Below are 21,252 nucleotides of genomic sequence, written 5' to 3' on the forward strand. Positions count from 1 at the left end.
TAAAATAAAACTTGGTTTCCATCCATTAGAGAAAGAAGGGGAAAGTCTTCAGCTGATACATAGTATAAGAAACCATGAATTTCCATTTGCACTGTTGCATTGTCCTTACTCCAGACCTACAGGAAAAGTCAGTGCTTTTTTTTTTTTCTTTCTCCCATTTGAGACCACTGGAGTTATCCAGGCCTTTCCATGCTTTCCTATTATTTTACCTCAGGATCAGATTTTTCATTCAGACAATTACAGATATGGACAGCATCTACAGGCACAGTTCAGCTTTATCTTACAGCAAAAGGAAAATTATCTTCTATCCACCCCATGCAGGGAGGTCCCACTGTGTGTGGGAAAGTGGTACCTGTCACTACTGTCTTTGCCTGGTCAAAAGGCACAGCTCTCACCAACTGAGGCTCACTTTTAAGTCAGTTCCCTGCTCTGTCAGATGTGGAGTGGCCTCTGCAAAGGGTTCCCCACACCATGTCAGAGCCATGTGCTGTGAGCACACTAACCCTGCAAAGAGAAGCAGAGGAGAAAAATCCCACAATATATGACTTATGTATATTTGACCCTGGCAAATGATCAGCTGCTGGAGGCCTGGAGCATGACGGTTATCACAACTGTCCTGACACAACACTGCCGGCTTGTTTGAGTGCCCTGCCCTGCCCAGGGCCCTGACAGCTGGCACTGCTCCAACACCCCAGAACCTACCAGTGCCACGGTCTGTTGGGTATTTAGAGGTACTTTCCTCATGCCCTCAGCTGCCTTTGCTGGGGGGCTGGATTTCTTCTGCTTGGGGAGAATGAGACCCTACCAAATCCTGTGATTGACAGGAAGACACGGAGGAATGCAAACATTCCCATTTCTTTCCTCCTTCAAGGTGCATAAAGCTGCAGTGGAGGACGGGCCTTCCCTGGTGATGGAGAGGAGCCTGGGCACCACTTGGCAGAAGAGGAGTGTTCCTGCTGGGCATGGGGAGTCTGTCTGTGGAGCCCCTTCATGAACATGAACACCCAAGGGATGCACATCCCTGTCCTTGGTTCTGGAATGACAGCAGTTACCAGCCCTGTTCCCATGGGCATGGGAGTCACAGAATCACAGACTCAGTTAGATTGGAAAAGACCTCTGAGATGATCAAGTCCAACCTATGACCAAACCCCACCACATCAACTAGACCAGGGCTCCAAGTGGTCTTTCCTTAACCAGGGATGGTGACTCCACCACCTCCCTGGGCAGCCCATTCCAGTGTCTAATCACCCTTTCTGTGAAGAAATTCTTCCTGATGTCCAACCAAAACCTCCCCTGGCACAGGTTAAGAGTGTGTCCCCTTGTCCTATTGCTGGTTGCCTGGGAGAAGAGCCCGACCCCCATCTGGCTACAACCTCCTGTCAGGGAGTTGTAGGGTCCCCACTGAGCCTCCTCCTCTCCAGGCTGAACACCCCCAGCTCCTTCGGCTGCTCCTCATCACACTTGTGCTCCAGCCCCTTCACCAGCTCCGTTGCCATTCTCTGGACCCGCTCCAGCACCTCAATGTCCTTCCCGAATTAAGAGGCCCAGAACTGGACACTGCCACCCTCCCATGGTGTCCTGAGGGGACGGGGAACACCCCGACATCGCGGTGTGTGGAGAGGAGGGCCAACTCTGAAGACCCCGGAGAGGGGATGTGGGACGGCGTGGGGGACACCCGCACCCCGCTGGGAAGGGCACAGCCCCGCCGAGGGCCCCGTTCCGGCGAGGGACTCCCCCTGTCCCGCTCTTCCCCGGGGGCAGCGGGGCGGCCGCACGGCCACGCTGAGGGCGGCGGCTGCACCGCGGCCATGTTGAGGGCGGGGAGCGCGGAGGGCGCGGAGGCGGCGCCGGGGCCGCTGCGGGCGCGGTGCCTCCCGCTCCCCCTGCCCGCCGCCACCGCTCCGAGCCGCCTCTGCCGCCGCTGCTCCGAGCCGCCCGCAGCCGCCGCCGGCGGGGCCGCGCTCCATGGCGACCCCCAGCCCCTGCATCGTGGTGAGTGCGGCGGGACGGGCGATGCCGGGCGATGCCGGGGCCGCTGTGCCCCGCCGGCCGACGAGGGGGGTCCCGCCTGCCGCCCGGAATGCGGAGATCTGTGAGGGACCGCGGGGGGTGCCGCGTCGTGTGGTGTGTCGTGTCCCGTGCTGTCGTGTCGTGTGTCGTCTGTCGCGTCCCTCAGCGCCGCCGCTCCCCGGAGTCACCTTGAGGGCAGCCCCGGCCTCCCTGCCAGCGCCGGGCCCGGGGCTGCCCGTCCCTGCCCTCGCTGCCCCGGGCCGGGCGCGTCCCTTCCCCGCGGGGGCCGCGGGTCCCTCGGGGTGGGATCCCGGGGACCCGGAGCCCGGGGGCGGCGGGCACAGCCGGCGCTGGCGCCTCTGGAGCGAAGGTGGATGAACTTCCCCCAGGGCTGCACAACTTCCTATTCCTGTTGCTGTTCGCGGCGTGCGGGAGGCTCCGGTCGGGAGGACCCCACGTGTGTGTGAGCCGGGGCTGCTGCCGGAGGAGCAGCATCCGGGGGATGTTCTTTATATTTTTTTGCGTTATCGCCGCATCTGCTAAGGCGCTTACGTGCTCGTTTTTATTAATCTTTTTAAAGCCGGTGCCGGTGCTGATGAAGTGCGTGCGGTGTCTGGTGGCCGGGAGCTGTGCCGGCCGCGAGGTTGCGACTGTAAATCCCTGCAGTCCATAAAAAACCCCTGATAAAACCTGTAGGAAAGGGCCCATTCCCTGTCAGATGCAGAAAGGAAGGTTTAGTAGACACGCTCGATACAACGTTGGTTCTGAACCACAGGAAAATACCATGAGTTTCGGGAGGGACCTGCTTTATTTCTTAAAATAGCAGCCTGCTGTGGTCTGCAGGGACCCAGAGCAGGGACTCCATGCCCGAGCCGTATGTGTGTGTGCAGCTCACACAGGGTCAGTTTTGGATGGGAGTTTGAAATGCTAATGAAATTCCCCAGGTAAAATACTCATTAGGGGTTACACAACAAAACCCCCATGTAAACAGTTGGCTGATCACTGGCCAGGTAAGTGCTTGCACGGGCACTGAAATAAGATTGAGTCCTGCAGAAGTAGCTGTACCAAAATGGATACTTAAAATGCCCGCCCTGGTGAACTGTCAGTGACAAGCTTCTGTTTTCCCTCTGCAATTCTTTTTCACGTCCTGGTGTTCAGCTGCATAACCAGAGAGTGAAGGAATTAAAAAAACACATTGTCATTTTCAAGCTGCATCAGGGTTAAGGTTCAGGGAAGGCTCTGCCTGATGTGACAATGTGCCTTGAGCCTCAGCAGTGTTTGGTATCATTATATACATTTACTAATCCCTTGTCCTAATTAACATGCACTTCCCAGTGTTGCAGGCTATTTCATACAGGGAGTTTGTCCATGTGGAACAGGTTGCTGAAGGCTTTAATTTCAGATTCTGAAAGATCTTGAACCTCCCCGTTTTGGAGATGGTGGTCAGAGAAGACTTGCTTCTCAGCATCATAACTTGCCGTGCTCACGTAGCTGTCTTGTCTTGTCCTGAACACTGGCTCATGTGTTTTGTTGTGATCGGGTGTTTTGGAGATTTGGAAGGTGTCCATGTCAGAACCTCTGCTTGCTTAATTGCAAATGCAGGGTTTGCATTACATCAGGAAAATCAAAGAGGTTAAAAAGCTCCTTGGTAATTTTTTTAATGGAATACAGAGTTTCATTCAGGTGCGGTACCTTCACTTTCCCGCTCTCCAGTGCAGGAGAATGTTGTGGGACTTGGGCATTGCGTAACAACTCGTGGTATTTCAAGTAACCCTTGTGAGCTGTTAGATTACACTTTGTTTGTGTTCGGTGTGAGTGATGTTTTCAGAGAGGCTGATGAGTGTTGTGGGTTTGATAGTTTTTACTGAATAATGCAAAGTCTCACCACGGACTTTATATAAGGCTCTTTAGAAATCTCACCTTATTTCCTTTTCAGATTGGTGATGATGAACAAGGCTACGACCTGGATTTGTTCTGCATACCTAAGCATTATGCAGATGATTTGGAAAAAGTCTATATTCCTCATGGGCTCATCATGGACAGGTTTGTTTGACTTCAGACAGTACACTGATTCCATGACGCAGGAATAAACAATCTTCCAGTGATAATTTTGCTGCCTAGTGACTGTCTAAATAGATTACATTTAATTAGAGACTAGAACGTGCAAGTGCTAATTAACTCTCTTTTTTTGGCTTCTGAGAGTTTGTACATTTTCAGTCATGCTATTGTTTGAAAATTGGTCATAATTCTCAAGCAAAATGTTGTGGTAGGTAGCAACCTATGACTTTCTTTCCAGTGTTCCTCTGATGTTTTACCTTCTTAAAATGTAATTAGAAGACGTTTTGTTGTACCAGTTGAGTCTGAAAACAATTATAGTCTCCTGAATTTCCATAAGATATTAATAAAAGTAAATTATTAATCTTGTCGTCTTAAACTTCCTCATGTTCATGTGGTAGGTAAATAACATCCTACTTTCTCCTACCTTCTGGGAGAGACGTTATCCTCCACAAATATAAATCTATTGCTTCTGTGGTTGCTGAAATCTGTAATGTGCTGTGAAGTTTTATCTTGTGTGATCAGAAATTAGTGCATAAGCCTATGAGGCATTTTTGTTTTGTGTTTGATAGTTGCTAATTCCCTTTAAGAGAATGAACAACAAATTTGGTGAATTTAAGCCATTTATGAGTGGCGCTGGGGGGATCTTCTAGGAGATCTTTTGACTAGGAATGCATATAGATTTTGCATGGTCCTGTTTGACTAGATACAATGAACATCCCTTTAAAAAAGTTTATTTTTAATTATTGTAAAAACTTTGCACTGGAAGTCCATATAGAGCAAAAAATTGGACAAAATACTTGTCATTAAGGAACTGACATAAAGTTTATAATGGTTGGCTTTCTCTGAGAAACCTGCTGTCAGCTGGCACACAATAAATGCAGACCATGCTTTCTAAAATAAATTGCAAGATAAATTTAGAGACAATGATTGCAGAAAAACAGTGCAGTGTTCTCTTGCTCTGCATTGTTAGTATTGTATTCTGCATTCAGGACAAGTTTCTGGCATTCTGACTTGGCAAATAAACTCTTTAGTTTAAAATTTGAAACTTTTCTTGCTCCTCAGTAAGGGGTGCTGCCTTTTGGGTTGTGTTATGTTGCTCTTTGCATGGAAGCTGAACCTGTCTTTGGAAGGAGAAACACACCTTTGTGTCTCATATCTGACAGCCAAACAGTTTCAAGGGGTTAAAATTTGCTTTGACTGAGTGTGATGTATGAAAACAAGGTCCTTTGGCAGCACTATTGTTGGATTAACCTTGAACAGCAAAACTTAGTTGACCAGTAGTGTAAAAGTGACTGAAGTGGTAGACAAATATTTTTGAGCGAACATATGCAGCAAACAAGTTCAATGCCCGTGTTTGCTGCTGTTCACGGTACAAAATGCTGCTGCTATGGTAAACAAATGAAATGTTTTGACAGCTCACTCTTCCTTGTTTTGTTTAGGACGGAGAGACTGGCACGAGAAATTATGAAGGGCATGGGAGGACACCACATTGTGGCACTCTGTGTACTGAAGGGTGGCTATAAATTTTTTGCTGATTTATTAGACTACATCAAAGCCCTGAACAGAAACAGTGACAAATCAATCCCCATGACTGTGGACTTCATTAGGTTGAAGAGTTACTGTGTAAGTATCTGTGCAGTGCTGTGCAATTTTTATCTGTTTGACTAGAAATTAACAGAGGTGAATTAATATTGTTACTTCCAGAATGTGCTAATATTAAACAAATAATCAAGGGAACTAAGAGTCATAGGCTAATTTACTCTTTCTCTACCTTATTATATAATGCGTTTTCTTTTAGACCTTGGTATCTCCTCAGCCCAGTAAAATCCTTATGGAGAGTAGAGAGTCCTTTACTTGTTCATGTCCTTTAGTTGTTCAACAATTTCCTTTCAGCCCTCTACCCCATCTCTAAAGCTGTGGCTCAAGATTAATACAGAGGATTCTCCTGCAGCTATGATTACAAAAATTTAATTCTAGGAATTATGTGGACCAGACCTCATCGTTGAACAGGATGATTTGAAAGCTGCAAAAACTGTTATACCCAAGTTCCCTATCCCATCTTTTGTTTGGCTCAACCAAACAATGAGTCAAAGTAGTTGTATTTGGCCTTGAAGAAATACTAGATACATAAATTTAGAATTATGATTAGTGGCCCCTGAGTGTTGTACCACCTTTTCAAGACTAGGCATCTAGGGTTGCCTTGGGTTTACATTTTTTGGGAGAATCTTTTAGTTCTGAACACAACTTTATAGAGAAAGTGAACATTCTGTAAAATGAGGTAACTTGAAAGTTTTATAGAAGGAAGCACAAGGTTATGTTGTGCAGGTCGGAGGAAGAAGCAGATGTATGTCAGCACTGTATGATTCCTGACTTTCTGACAGCCAAGTCTCATGTTTTTGGGATTTCAGAAATTTATGATGTGTTCCCTAAGACCACCTGTAACGTGGAATTAATGACATTTTTCGGTTTTAGTTTAGAGTGTTTCAATACATTGTTTCACAGTTAGTTCTGTATCAGCAACTTGGCATTGAAGTCAGCACTGTGAGTTACTTGTTGCAGTTGTAGAGGAGTGCAGAAAGCATTAGAAAATGCAGATAACTGACCTGGAAACTTGTCCTTTGTTTCATTAAACTGTGGAGCCCAGAGATGGAGTTATTGTGATCTATTAATGTGTCACAGCAAAGCCCAGAACTGTGTGGGGCTTTGGTCCAGTCTGTGCAGACAAGCAGCCCCAGCTGCCCGAGGCACACACACCACAGCCTGTCCAGGGGTTACCTGGAGACCACAGTCATGTTTGCAGAACATAATTTAGTTATGTACTTGAACAAGAAGGCAAGGCCGGGCAGAAGGGTTTGTGCCAGCCTTTGGTTGTATCTCACAAGGCACTTTGTGCCTGTGCACTGTATTAAAGTCAGTATTAAAGTCACTGTATTAAAGTCAGTTAGAGAGCCTCTTTCCTTCCATTCCTCCCAAAAGAGGAGGCTCCTGCCACCAGTCTGCTTAACTATGAAGCCCCCACATATATTCTGCCTGTAAAAAACGCAGAGAACTCTATTACAGGATAATAGGTTAAAGAACAGGAAATGATGGCTCACACCTTTCTTTTTGTAACCCTGGGACAGGCAGTTGTATGTATCTTCTGCTTTCCCCAAGGAACACTTCCAATAGCTTACTTAGCTTGTTTAAACAAACAATGTAAAGACTACACCCTTTCACACTCTCTGCTTTCTAACTTGGAAAAAAAATATTGGAGAAATGGTTTGAAACACCTGAAAAAAAGCCTCTGTTAAAAAGCAAGGCTGCCTTTTTACTGGTGTTTCAGGCATGTTTCAGTTTATTTCTTTACTACAGCTGCTTTTGTTTACTACCCCCCAGAACTACAGTGCCTTGTTATTAATAGAGGAGTGAGCAACCAAGTAAGTTTTATGGAAATTAAAAGCCTCTTTTTGTAGTAAAAACGTGTAGATGAAGAGAGAAGCAGAGAAAGCCAGACGGAAAGTTGTCTAAGTAGAATGTTTTCCTTGAGGTGTTGGCTTCAGGGTTTTTGGTTTTGTCAGCCAACTCTATAAAAGAATGTTTTCTTAGTCTAGATGAGTTAGGAGCTCCTGTTACCTGATGCCTCCACTGCAGTATTTACAAGCACTTCATTTCTGTAGACTCTCTTAGGTGGTTATTAATATCCAATCTTAGGTCCTTTAGAGTGGATAAGAATGTCCTAACATGGACATGTATGTAGCAGCTTGACTGAGTCTTCCATCAGAAATAGTGTTGTAATGCTAAATCTTCTCTGTAGTTTTGACCTGTGCTTTACTAGATGGACAGATTTGTGTTTAGTGATGTGAAAGCCATCACAAGCTGTAATGGACAGTTGGAAGTGGAGCTTTTGACTCTTTTGTCACTGTCTCTGGATATGATTACTAGATCATCCTGCCTGCCTCTACAGACCAGATAAAAGATGTTAAAAATATCCTGATCGTATAAATAAAGCAGCTGAACTTTTGTAATGGTTCCGTAATTGATGTAATTCAGGTTCTATTCTTGTTTCAAATCGATCCTTTAATATTTACAAGCATATGGGGGTTGTGTTGCAATGGGTTTTTGTGTTGCAATGCAAAGTTCATACTGTTCTGCACCCAAAAATAATTTTCTAAGAATACTGACATGATCAAGCTGTGATTAAACTTTGCTCGTAACTCCAGTTTTCTGAGTCCTTACAGATGAATTTTAATGATCTGGCAAGCTGTTAAGAAATGGAAAGATAGTGTTTGTGAACAGATCCAGCTCTCAGTATTCTTGACAAACAGTTCATTCTGTTTGTGTTACAGGAAGAATGGCTTTTCACCAGTCTACTGCATTTAAACATGGAAATGAGCAAATGTTGCTTATATAGTCATGAAGGGCAGCCAAAAGACAGTGGATGTGTTGTGCTGTCACTTGGAAAAATAGGGATTTTCAGTGGAGTACATGGTAAACTCTGGTTAGACTGGTCACAGCAGTATTCTGAAAGGTCTCTGCCAACCAAGCCTTATAGCAGATGCTGTAAGGAACTTAAAATGCCTTTTTAAAAGGTGATCTTGGAGTCACTTGAGTCAGGAGTTATGATCTTGTAAAGCATTATTGTTTTCCAGCAGTGACAACAGGGAGGCAGTGAAAACAGATCTAAACAGTAAAACTCTTATGTGTTAAACCACGAAGCATTAAAGTCTTACCAGTACTGAACTGGGAAATAAGGCTCCTGAAGATAACTAAAACATTGCTTAATTATTAAACAAAGTTCTTGCCAGTGGAAATCTGGTTACAACCACTGTCAGAAACCTTTAACTGTTTTTTCACCCTTTCATTGCTCAGGAACTCAGCACCTGCATAGGCATTTAATATGACCCATGAGACACTGTCAAGGTTTAAAGTCAGTTGAGTGACTTTAATAAACTGCAAAGATTTGTGAAGCACTTCTAGCAGCTGTTTTTATCTTTCCTCTGTAACAGTTCATTTACGTTTTTTTCACAGTTTAGTTTTGCTGAAGCAAAATGCTCTGTTGTAGTGATGGTGTACTTGTGTTGCTGTTCCATTGCTATAAGAAGTAATTTGATCTGTTACCAATATTTGCTGTAAACTAGGCAAGCATAAGCTTTTCTGGCTATTTTTGTAGCTTATAGTTCTCAATAGTAATCTGGGCCTTGTTTGCTGGCTATTCTTCTTATGATTGCTTATTCTTATTCAGAGTAAGGCTTTCTAAGGCATTAAAGTTTAAAATGTAAATTACCAGCTATATGGCAGCATGCAGCTTGGAAAACAAACTGCTTTTTGTCCTCTTTCCATATCTGTAGGGAATGCATAGCAAATCCTAGCTTTTTAGATACATATGTGTATATAATGGTCACAGATGAGAGATGGTGCCTGCACTGATGCAAATCTCTTGTCAAACAGTCTTTAATCTGAAATACCATCTTTGAAGTTGATCACTTGTAATTTCTTAGTTAATAGAGAGATGCTGTTTTTGAAAGCATTAACATTCACTGGTTATGTGCTTTGCAATTTTGACATTTGCTGCAAGAAAAAAATTAGTTTGACATTTACTGCAAGGAAATAATTAGTTTTATTCTGGTAATGGTAATGTTCACCCTTCTCTTTCTTAGAATGATCAGTCAACTGGAGATATCAAAGTGATTGGGGGAGATGACCTCTCAACCTTGACTGGAAAGGTATGACTCTTTGTATGTTTAAAAGCAAGTAAACAAACAAACCACTAAAGAACCCACATACCTGCATGATTTTAAGGCTGCTCTTTTAGTGTGTGAAGATTATAGGTTTAAAAAATGGAAATGTTTCCTTTAAATATTCACCACTGGGTACTCAGAGTGTGGATAAGCCCCATCAAAGCCATCAGTTTAGTCTGAACTTAAAAAATCCTCTGTTGGCTGTCTTTGGTATCAGCAAAGTCTTAGATTTGTTTTTCTGCAATGCCTGAGAAGAATCTTGTGTAGGCTGTTGTCTACAAACTACCTTTGAAAGAGACTGGTGTTATTTATTTGCCATATTGGTGTTCCAGTGAAGTAGTAGTAGTTCCTGTGACAGGCAGTGACAAGAGAAGGAAATGGGAGAATGTAAATTGGGAATCTGCTTTTCTCCAGTGATTCAATGGAGACCAGGGGTTAAAGCATCACTGCCTCCTGCTCTGTCAGAACACAGCACTTTCCCCTTCTCTTTACACATGTGATCTTTAAGACATGTATGTCTCAGTTCAGTGTAAAGGATGGAGGTATGACAGAACTGTACGTGCCTGTGTAGTAGGACACTCTTTGCTTCAGAAGAATATGAATTGTGTAGACTCTGTTTTGATCTCTTTTGCATATATCTGGAATTTTCAAAGTCTGAATAATGTAAAGACCACTTTGTACTCAGTGGGAGCTGTTGAAGAGAATCTCAGGTAATTGTTATTAAAGCATCACAAATGTTAACTACAAAGAATTTGCTGCTACAAATTGTGTAAACATATGTATATAAACATACATAAATGGTGGTACAAATATTTAACTGCATTGAAAATTAACAAGTTATAGAGATTAATAAGAAATTGTATGTTGTCTAGATATTAATGGATTTTTCCTTTTTTTTTTTTCTTCCTACCAGAATGTTTTGATTGTAGAAGTAAGTATTATGTTTCACTTTGCAGTTCTAATGTGTCACTGGTTAAACAGTTCTATTAGAAGTTGTTTTCTAAGCCAGAAAACCTACAGTTTCTGGCTTCAGGTCTTCCAGCTTCTGATTTCAGGCCTGAATTTTGCAAGTGGTCTCTGACTTTGAACTAAGCCGTGTTTTGAATTCTCAAATTGCGTTCAACTGCTATATTTAACAAGGAAAATAACCATCTAAAGCTGTTTGCATTTGCTTTCAGTTTTCTGGGATTTTGTCAATTCTAAAATGTCTTTTGTTCCCCCCTTTTTTTCTTTTAAAAAGTAGCCTGAACAAACCAATATGAAATTTATTATTGTTCTGGGTTTATCATAGCAAGCTATGAAACTAAACTGCAGAGGTAGAAAGAGGTTCCTGGTATGAGTATCCTAAAATATGCGAAAAACAGATCTCAGCCAGTGTCTCTGTGTGTCATTTATTTAGCAAGTAGTGACATTGAGAACACTGATTCTTAATGAGCATTTTGTAGTTGCTAAATTCCCATTCCTCTGTCTTGTCATGGTTCCAGGTACAGTATAGCCCAGTTTGATTGCCTAGCAGGTATTGTTGTTTAATTCTTGCTTTCATACCTCTTTCTTGATGAACAGAATTGCTCATGTTCAGCCAATATCACTTTCCTTGAGTACAATTGACAATTTCAGGGTAGGGAAGCAGCAGCAGTAGACAGGAAAAGTGGATGTGCAATCTAATAGTGTGTTAAGTCTCCAAATAATGGAAATGGCATGTTTGTAAGGAAAGAAACAGCTATGGCAACTGATTCAGCAGCCAAAGGGAAGGATGTTTCTTCTCGTCAAATGTGGCTTTTATGTATTATTTTCCTAATTTGAGAAGGTTATATTATTCCACAGGAAGCACATTCAGTTCCAAAACTCCTACCAAAATAGTATGATACAGCAGTCACTGTGTGACCAGTGGTGTCCTTTGAAGTACATTTTGCTTCAGATAGGCAGATATGTTTAATTAGGTATCTGCTCCATTTCAGATGAATGTAAGCCCCAGATTAGGTTAGTTTATCATTTGTTCAGTGAATCATCTATCCAGTGACTCGTCTTATGCACTGTCAAATATGAACCCTTTTATCAATCACCATTTTAACTGTCAAACAATAAAAATGCACATTTATTGTGGGTTTAATGTCTTGTGCACCAGAGCACAAGGCTTTTCTCTACTGCATCCCTTTAATGTCAAAAAAAATCTGTACAAAATAGAACTTCACCTCCAATAAACAGCTAATCATACAGCACAAAATCAGTAATAAGTTCTGGTTTTCCCTTGGATTTTGGAAGTAGCTACTTCTGTTTATTTACCAGCTTTGATTTTTATCTATATGCATGTATGTCTTTAAGTTCTCTTGAGTTTATAACCATGATTAAAAGCATTAAGTGGTAATGGTATTGCTGATGAATGCTCTGTTGAATTTGTTGTTTGATTTTTGTTTTAATTGGGAGTCATGGGGAAATAAGCTGAAATCAGGATATTGCTGCTTCTGTGCTGTCTGCCTCCTTCACTTCAAATAGACTTTATTTCAGGCCAGGGTAAGGACTGTCCCCCTAAAGATCCTATGATTGTTTCAGTCCAAATGACAAATCCACTTCTGATGCCTCAGTTATAAGACATATATTATTTTTTTCTGCTTATATGTGCAGTAGATGGGATTAAAATGGTGCGCGATTAAAATTTTAGTGTGTTTTAGACTTCAGAACTGCACCCAGATATTCCCAGTGCAATTTTTCCAGCTATTTCTTGAATCTGTAATGTGCATTACATTCCTCCAATTGCAATAATGGGTTGTTCTGCCTGTTTTCCCTTCTTGCTTTTCTTTCTGTTGAATACATCTGTCTGTAACTGAGCTCAGCAGCAAGACTAATCTTACTTGTATCATACTCAAATTAAACTTCGTCTCATGGCTGCAAGGACCACAAGCCATAAAATCTCCAGAAGGAGCCAAGAAGGTCATTGCAGTAACTGCTGGTTCAGCAACTGCTTTCAAAGCCACAGTTATCCACAGCAATTAAGAACTCCTGTTATTAATAACTCCCGTGTGTTATTAATTAATAACTCCTGTGTGTGATCACGTTACTCAGTGTGGTTGCGTAAGCACAGCAGGGGTTACGTGTCACCTATATTTGGCTACAAGCATTTTTATGGGCATTTTTACAAACAGTAGTTTGCCATATTTTCATGCTCCTGTGAACGAGCAATTTCTGTGGTAGAAACTTGAAAATGCTACTCTGATGTGTTTAATATTCTGTCTGACATGAGTTTTTTATTTTCAGGATATAATTGATACTGGTAAAACAATGAAAACGTTGCTGTCTCTACTTAAGCAGTACAATCCAAAGATGGTGAAAGTAGCCAGGTAAATTCTTAATGATTATTTGTGCTGTTTTTCACCTTAAGAAGGATACACAGTGTAAAAAAAAAAACCAAACCAACAAACAAAACCAAATGTAGAATACATTTCCATGGAAGAGAGAAACAGGAGGAAACATTCCTGCAGCAGTCATATATGATGCAATCTGTTGAAGTTTAGTACTAAATTAAACTCCAAAACCACTTTTGCTTGTTATGAGAATATGCATTTGTTAGGGATGCTGGAAACACTGTTCTTCTCAGTCTTACTGCTGGAAGAATTTCAGTACTTCGGAAGGGGATAGCTTGTGCATGCCTGGGACATCTCTTGCCTGATCACATTATGGTAAGGTTTGTGGTGTTTTACCACTGAAGTCCAAGTTTAGAAGTAGCTAGAAGAATTTCAGCCTTTTGAGCTTAAGAGAAATACCCTCTCAAGTTGATAGAGGCATTTTCAACACAAATTTAGTTAGTAAATGTAGACTTTTACTGGAGAGGACGATAAAAATAATTAGTGGTTGTCACTTACCTGTACGTAACATCTCTCCAAAGATGTTTGTTTCTGCTGGCACTATCTGCAACTTCACTATGTTTGTGCAGTGAAGACCTTTTTTTAGTTTGCCTTCTTTATTGTGGAATTAAATTAGTTTGCACACTAATATTAATGTTTGTGCAGAGGGCATAGTGCAGCTGAGCTTTGGAGGTCATTCTGTGAGAGTCAGCCAGCCATATGCTCTTCTGGGCTTTTCTATTTAGTTACACCTTTATTCGGTTAGTTTTCAAAACATTTCATAATTAAATAACTTGCAGCCAACAAGAAATATTGAGGATAACATTATATTATTAACCAATATCAACATTCCTCCTACTTCTTTTTCAATTGCATCTGTTGTGCTGCTGTGCTGTGGTTGCGTATTTTCCAATAAAAGCACAATGATTGCTGGGGATTGGAGATAAAGCAGGGCTGGGTGTGATATCTAATCACTTGTGTTGCCATAACAATGTCAAAGCAGTTGTTAGATGTGTGAGAACAGCTCTTCTTGCTGATAATCCGGGGGTGACCTGCTGAAGGTGAGGCTGTTGAGGATTTCTCCCTGGCCAGATTATAAATATCTGTCACTGAAAAGTGTCACAACACAACAGTGTAAATCATAAATATAATACAAATGAGCAAAGACCAGTTTCCTGTTGTTTAAACCTGTTGCAGTAATTTGGGTCTACCAAAGACCTGAGGAGGTAAACATGATCATTCTACATAGTCTTAGTTCTTAGTTACTTCACTTACCTCTCCTCTATTTCTTTTCCTCTTTGTTAGGTTTTTTTTTGTTTGTTTTTTGGTGGTGGTGGTTGTTGGGTTTTTTTTAAATTTTTTTATTTTCTTTTTCTCAGAGAATTAAGGAGTTGTAGCAGGGAGATGTGAATTAATGCTAATATGATTTGGGGGTTTTGTCTGATCAATTCTTACACCAATTCTCGAAAGTTAAGCTTCCCAATTGGAAGTTCCAGCAACCGTCTGAAATCGAGACTGGAACTCTGGCAAATGAAGCCCCACCTTCAGGGGTGACCCAGGAGGGAAGGAGGTCTGTGCTCAATGCAGAGTTATGCTGATCTCTGCATTTACATTCAGCCATCAACCACCCTTTCTTTTGCTCCCAAAGTCTCTGTATCCCAGACAGACAAGTGTCAGGCCTGTGGGATTGTCTTCTAAGGTAGAAATGCTCAACTGAATAAGGAGGGAATCCAACTATGCTACAGTGCCCCCTGCTCTGTATCTCCCTGCTCTTTATAACCTCTGACTATTAATTCTGAAAAGTGGAGCAGGTTTGTATCCCCTGATCATCAGAACCCCATTACATTTTCTTTATGGGGATAATTAGTGCTTCCAGTGAAAAACAGTTTGGGGCAAGTTGCGCGAGTGCACCTGAAGTTCCTAACACACAGAGAAAACCCCATTAAATCACTTTTCACTATGGAAATGCATCCAGATCAGTATCTCCAAGCCTTTTCCTTGCAGACCCGCTAGTTGTCCTTTAGGCTGTAAATCATTCATGATTCTAGGAAGCTGTGATTTTGTCATTATGATCATCCGTGCCTGCAAATAAAATAATAGTTTAATATATGTGTGGTTATCCTGTCAGTTATGCACATTTAGGTCTACTTCAGCTTGTCTGTCATCAAAACAGTATAATATATTTGTACCTGGTGCTTTTCCATGTTTCAGTTTTACATTGGTTTTATTTGACAGTTTGTTGGTAAAAAGAACTCCTCGAAGTGTTGGATATCGACCAGACTGTAAGTGACTTTTTGACAACTGTTATTCATTTTTATAAGCATGTCAGTGTATTGACAAAGTGCAAGAATGTTTCAAATAAGTTTTCACTAATGATTCTTGATAGATTTTGCTTTTATTTAGGGAATTTAAATATTTGGAATGTATTTTGATGGAGTTCATCAGGATTTGTATCATTTTACTATATCGAAAACCAAACTTCGATATTTTTGGTCTAGATTACACGCTTTTCACGTGCAAATTCTCCCAGCTTGCATGTAGTCAAATGCTTTGGTCAGCAGAATCTGTTGGATTTGGTCAGCAGAATCTGCTGGATTCACCTTTTGACACATTTGGGAGTGATTTGGGTGCCTAAATGTAGCCACTTCATGCTGTGTAAGACAACCACACGGGGTAGCAGGTCTGATAAAAGTTAAGGCTGGTTATGTCTGGGCATCTGAATTACTCCCTTTTTGTATTTTCCTGTCTGTCCCAAGACCATTAAGGAAGGAATAGTATCCACAGCAGACAAATGGTAAGAGTGTGACAGCTCCTCCTGCTTTGGGAAGGGGTTGTGTGCTTTAAGCCTGTTCCAAAGGCTAAATTCCTGTTAATCTAGGCCATGGACTTTCACTATAGAAGTGGAGTGAATTTAGCAGCAGAATCACATCCTCTTCCTCCTCCTTTCCGAGGTTGTATATTATTTTAAAACTGAAGTTTTTTCGATACCTTAAAGCTTCATTGAGGTGTTCCCTTCAGTCAAGGAAGCCCCTCATTCCTGAGATCTCATTATAGGCTTAGCTGGGCTAATGGTGCCTTTGGAGCATCTTGCAGCAGATGACTTGTTTTGCCATCTGTCCATAGAAACAACCTGTCCAGAGCAGGACACATGAGCTCTGAAGGAAGAGACAGCAATGGTTGGGCCTCCATTTTATCCCTGTATTGTGAGGCCAAATAAATGCTAAATGTCACCTTAATTTAGGAAAGACTCAGGAGTCTTTCATTTTGGCATGTGGGGAGAAAGCCATTTGGAAGTTTTATATTGTATATAATTTAATTTTGGTAATTTTATAGTGTGTGTGGGCAGGTTGGACTGAGACTGCCTGACCACTGATGAACTGTCCTGCTAGAGCTGTTCAGACAATCTATGGAAGAGCTGATGTTCTCTTTTTAGGCAGCTTCTCTGGGAGATAAAAATCACAACCAAAACCAAAAAAACCCAAACCAACCCACATTCCTGAGACCTGCAAATGACCCTTCCTGCAGCCCTGCCTGGGGTGCAGGTCCAGCTCCCAGAGGTGCTGCCTTTTGAATTGTGCTGTGAGGGGGACTTGTGCTGTGCTCACCAGTTCACTCCTGCTGCACTGGCATGTCAAACGTGTAGGAAGTGCCAGGAAGTATTGGCACTTTTTGTATGTATTTACAAAGTTAGAGGAAATTTTAAAGGAATTTTATACTCATAATATTCTGTCTATAGATTTAAGAGTTTCCATTCATTTCTTACATACTAGTAGCCTGCAGCTGTGTGGGGACAAATAAATACAGCTATTTAATTTCCTTTAGTTTGCTAAATCAACAAAGTAAGTTAAAATTCTAAAATAGGTGGAATATGACTCTGAGGGTACTTGAGTGGAAGAAATAAAATGAGTTACAATGCTGACATATCTATAAAATTCCAGATTGTCTCTGTAAAAGGCTCTAGTGAGCTCTAGGAAGTTCCTTTCTAACACACTGGTGACTTATGGTCTTTTTCAGTTGTTGGATTTGAAGTGCCAGACAAGTTTGTTGTGGGATACGCCCTAGATTACAATGAATACTTTAGAGATTTGAACGTAAGTAATTTTTCCCGTATGTTTTTGTCCATTTAAAACTAGGGAGGAGGAAGGAAGGGAAATCTCCTCACATCACTCTCCCTCCTCTGTAAATCATGCCTCATGTTCCAGTCTGTTCCATTGGTGACTCAACAATGGGAGCAAGTCCTGGAGCAGCAGGACAGTGTTTGGAGCCCTTATGAAACTGAAATTTATTTTGCTGCATGCACGATGGGGGCTGCACATCTGCCAGCTTGGAAATAATGTGAAGTTCATGTGAAGTTTCTTGTCTTACCAGACGTCTACAACAAATAAGTGCATTTGCTTAGTTATGTAAGAGGTAAAGAAAGAGAGACCTGAGAAGAAGTTAAGAAGGGCTCACTTTTTGTTGTAAGTCATTAATTCTTTATCTGGGTCTCGCCAGACCCAGAAGACATTGGGTGGGACAATTAGAGGGAGGAGAAAGAAGGCAATGTTGAGATTTTTGGACCAAAAAAGGGCTTAAGTTTTTCTGCATAAACAGTATCACAAAATCCTTTTGTACGGAAATGTGTACAGCACACTTGTATTGTTTTCGGGAGCTCGCTATCGATGTCAAATGTTGGTCTCTTATGTTACTTTTCTAACAGGAGCTTTTTATTTTGTTTTGTTCTAGCATATCTGTGTGATCAGCGAGACAGGGAAGCAGAAGTACAAAGCATGAAAGCAGAGTTCAAGTGCTGTGACAACAGAGCTTTGAAATGTTTTGTTTACTGAGTCCTATCTTTCACAGGCTTCAGCTCTGGCACACCAGCTACACTTGTAGAATGCCCCAACCCCATTGCTATATGCTTACTATAATTTATTGCATGTACAATATAAGAGCTCGTCTTGTTCATTTATATTTTAGAAATGTAAACAACTAGTGCAGTTCTGCACTCCTTATTTTGATTTGCACTATGACTCTACCGACTATCGCTGCCCCTGGTTGGGTTGTGCTGTTTGTGAGCTCCAGAGTCTAACTCTTGCAGTGGTAAATTGCTTAAACCTCATCAACCCAGAACTGAAATAGTTCAAGTACTGTAAATGTAAAACATTTTATGATAGGGAAGTCTATTAGTAATATTTTTAAAATCTGTAATTTAAGTTTTATATTTTAATGCACAGATGTGATTGTGATTAATGGATAGTTGCACCTTTGGGTGTTATAAAGCATGAGGAACAGCCAGTTACAGTATCTGTAATCTCCAAGGAGCTCATTCAAATCTCCGGGAGTTGCCTTATTGCTGTAAAGGAAGTCTGCGTGGAAAAAATGTCTTTTTCCTTTTTTTCTTTTTTTTTAAAAGATGGAATGACAAAACAGAATGTTTAAAATCTAGTTTTAGTTGAGTTGCCTATTTCTGTTAGATTTTTTTTCTTTAAAAATATCCATCGGTCTGTGGAATTGCCTTTTAAATTTAAACAATTTTAATATATTTGTGGAAAAAAAAAGTATTGTAATGTTTACTTTACAAGATCTACAAAGCAAAATTCTTTAAATAAAGGCTGTCTCTTTAAAATAAGCCCCACACATCTATCCCACTCATTCTGTATATTAAAGTGCTCTTGAAATTTCCTTCTCAGTAATATTGCCCATAAGTGTTTGTGACAGTGGAGGCAGACTCAACATTTGTTACCTTTGTAGAGCTTCTGGTTAACATAATCCTGTCTATGATAGAGATGATAAAGTGCTGAGGGAAGATATTGAAACAGTTGCATATTTTCTAACCAAACCAGATTTCAGAGAATATGGTTTAAGCACTGATCTTTGTTCTGTCTTGGCAAAAATGAAGAGTGGAGGTTCCATCTTCATTAAACATATCCATGTGGGAAAAAAAAAGCCAAACCACAACCATTTTTTAAGTAATCATTTTGGTTTGTTTCACCAACACTTCTGTTTGTGTGGAGTTCGGTTCTGGCCACGGCAGCCCAGCTCACACCTGTATTTGTGCCGTGCTTTTTGGGTCTCGTTCTTCTGCACGTGGATTCTCCCAGCATATCCTCGGATTTAACGCTGCTCAGTGCTTACACACAACGGAGTTTTTGAAAGATTCTGTTTTGAGAGATTTTTCTGTGGTTTCAAAGTTTGAGTCTTTCCCAAGTGCTTCACACTGTTGCCCATCCATGGCCTGCTCAGGTACAGCTGCAGTAGTTAATAGCAGACCTAAAATATGAATTCACACACTGTCATCCACATCAAATGACCACACTGTATGAGAGATCTATTTGTAAATCAGAATTCTCATTACAAGTGTTAGAACGCTGGTCATGATTATACTGTACTTTTGCAATGTTCTGGGTAATGTTCCAAGGAGCTTTTATCTCAATGCACTACAAAGTCTGATTGTATTCCTCAACGTTTGTGTATCTGCCTTTTCAAGAGCCTGTGGCTTGTTGCAAAAATGTGCAATGCATCTCCAAGAAGAGGAAACACAAATGCAACGCGAGAAAATATAAACCCACTTGAAAATTATTGTATCTACTCAAGTTTTCATTAGTTCTGGCTGAACTTAAGGTCTAATCTTAAAAAACAGTGTTTTCTTCAACCTTAGTAATTCCCACTTCACAATGTGTTTTAAAATAACTTCCTGGCATCTAGAGAGTATACTAGGTGGCTTAAAAGTATGTATTTACACATGAAAACAAGGAGTATTGATGATGTTCAATATTCAGTTAGTTGCTCCTGAAATGTTTTCCTATCATGGTTAAGATGGTTATTTACATGCTGTGATTTGGGAAAGGGAGGAGGGTTTGAATTAGTCATAACAAGGGGTTTATCTTTCGAACCATAGCTGGAGTGGGGAAATTCCTGGTCTGTTGGGGGTAAGGGATGGAACTGCATGGACTGTGTGGTCACAGAAGAGGTTTGGGAAGATACTCTTGAGCCACACTGACCCTGGGGGCAATGCTGCAGGAGCCCAGGTCTGCCCTCTAACAAACCTCACCTGTGTCTGATGGAAAAGGGCAATATTAAAAAAAAAAATAAATCTTACATTTCAACTTTTGGGGAACAGGCACTGTTTCACTTCCTTCACACAGGTGTTTGTCAGATGTTGTTCTCTATGAAAATTATTCAGAGAAAAAGTTACCCACTCCACCCTTCTAGAACAGTCCTAACTAATGTAGCCTTTCACAGCACCTGTGTGTGTGCTACAGGGAGATAAATCCTCAGGTGAAAAGAGTTGAAAACATAATTGTTACTTTTATTCAGTCATTTTGGTTAAAAGACCAGGGGTTTAGTAACACCTTTGCAAGTTAAATGTCAGCTTTATACAACCCAGACATATAATGTTAAAGCATTAGGAAAGCACAGAGGAATATCTTGTATTTGAACATTTATGTGGCATTTGAAATTCATTATAGTTCCACATTTTATGAATCACAAATGTATGCTGAAAAAATAATTCTGACTATTTATAGGCTTTGCCATACCATCTCTGCCTGTGACATCTGGCATTTCTGTACATTTTGGTAACTCTCGCCTGCCACAGACAGATGTGATGAAAAGTCTTTCTGTGAACTGAGCCGGCAGTTCACTTGGTTTTGGGGGTTTTTTTGGCAGTTCTGGTTTTGAAAATTGAGGCAAATAAGCATCTTTGAGTTGCCTTGTAATTGTATATCCTGACTGATTAAATGTTGGTGGTGTTTCATTGTCTGTTATGCTCTGCAAATCCTGTCAAGCGTGCACTAATCCAGCAGTGAGGAGCTGACACTGCTTACGGGGAGCTGGTTACAACTCATTAAAGGACTGTCTGCTGTGCCTGACTGCCTTTAGTTCCCCTGCAGGTTGCACCTTGCAAGATCAGATCTTGGCTGCAAGCACCTTTATAAGACATCACAGTGGTCTGGTTTTTTTGTTCTTTCTCTTTCTTTCTTCTTTTTTTTTTTTTTTTTTTTTTTTGGTATTGTTTAATGACTTTAAATGAATTTAATTTCCCAAGCTGATGTAGTTTGATGGGGAAATCGCTTCCCAGCTCTGTAGAGATGCCAGTACCCAGTGAGCTCATGTCACTGCAGGCACTAAGGTAAAGAGGGTAGAAA

At 41.2% G+C, this 21,252-nt stretch overlaps 1 protein-coding gene across 1 annotated transcript; it reads left to right on the plus strand.

The window, feature by feature from the left end:
- The first annotated feature begins 1,834 nt into the window (after positions 1-1,834).
- On the plus strand, positions 1,835-19,684 carry HPRT1 (hypoxanthine phosphoribosyltransferase 1). Its single transcript, XM_064670022.1, has 9 exons — positions 1,835-1,992; positions 3,947-4,053; positions 5,508-5,691; positions 9,705-9,770; positions 10,699-10,716; positions 13,038-13,120; positions 15,359-15,405; positions 17,138-17,214; positions 17,849-19,684. Exons 1-9 carry the CDS (start codon positions 1,966-1,968, stop codon positions 17,894-17,896), a joined length of 657 nt encoding a protein of 218 aa, XP_064526092.1. The 5' UTR covers positions 1,835-1,965; the 3' UTR covers positions 17,897-19,684.
- The last annotated feature ends 1,568 nt before the right edge of the window (positions 19,685-21,252 follow it).

This window comes from Pseudopipra pipra, chromosome 13 (assembly GCF_036250125.1).
Source record: "Pseudopipra pipra isolate bDixPip1 chromosome 13, bDixPip1.hap1, whole genome shotgun sequence".
Lineage (NCBI taxonomy): Eukaryota > Metazoa > Chordata > Aves > Passeriformes > Pipridae > Pseudopipra > Pseudopipra pipra.

Coding starts and splice junctions, on each gene's coding strand:
- HPRT1 (XM_064670022.1), top strand. CDS start 1,966: ATGGCGACCCCCAGCCCCTGCATCGTG. Junction 1,993..3,946: donor CCCCCAGCCCCTGCATCGTG/GTGAGTGCGGCG, acceptor TTTCCTTTTCAG/ATTGGTGATGATGAACAAGG. Junction 5,692..9,704: donor TTAGGTTGAAGAGTTACTGT/GTAAGTATCTGT, acceptor TCTCTTTCTTAG/AATGATCAGTCAACTGGAGA.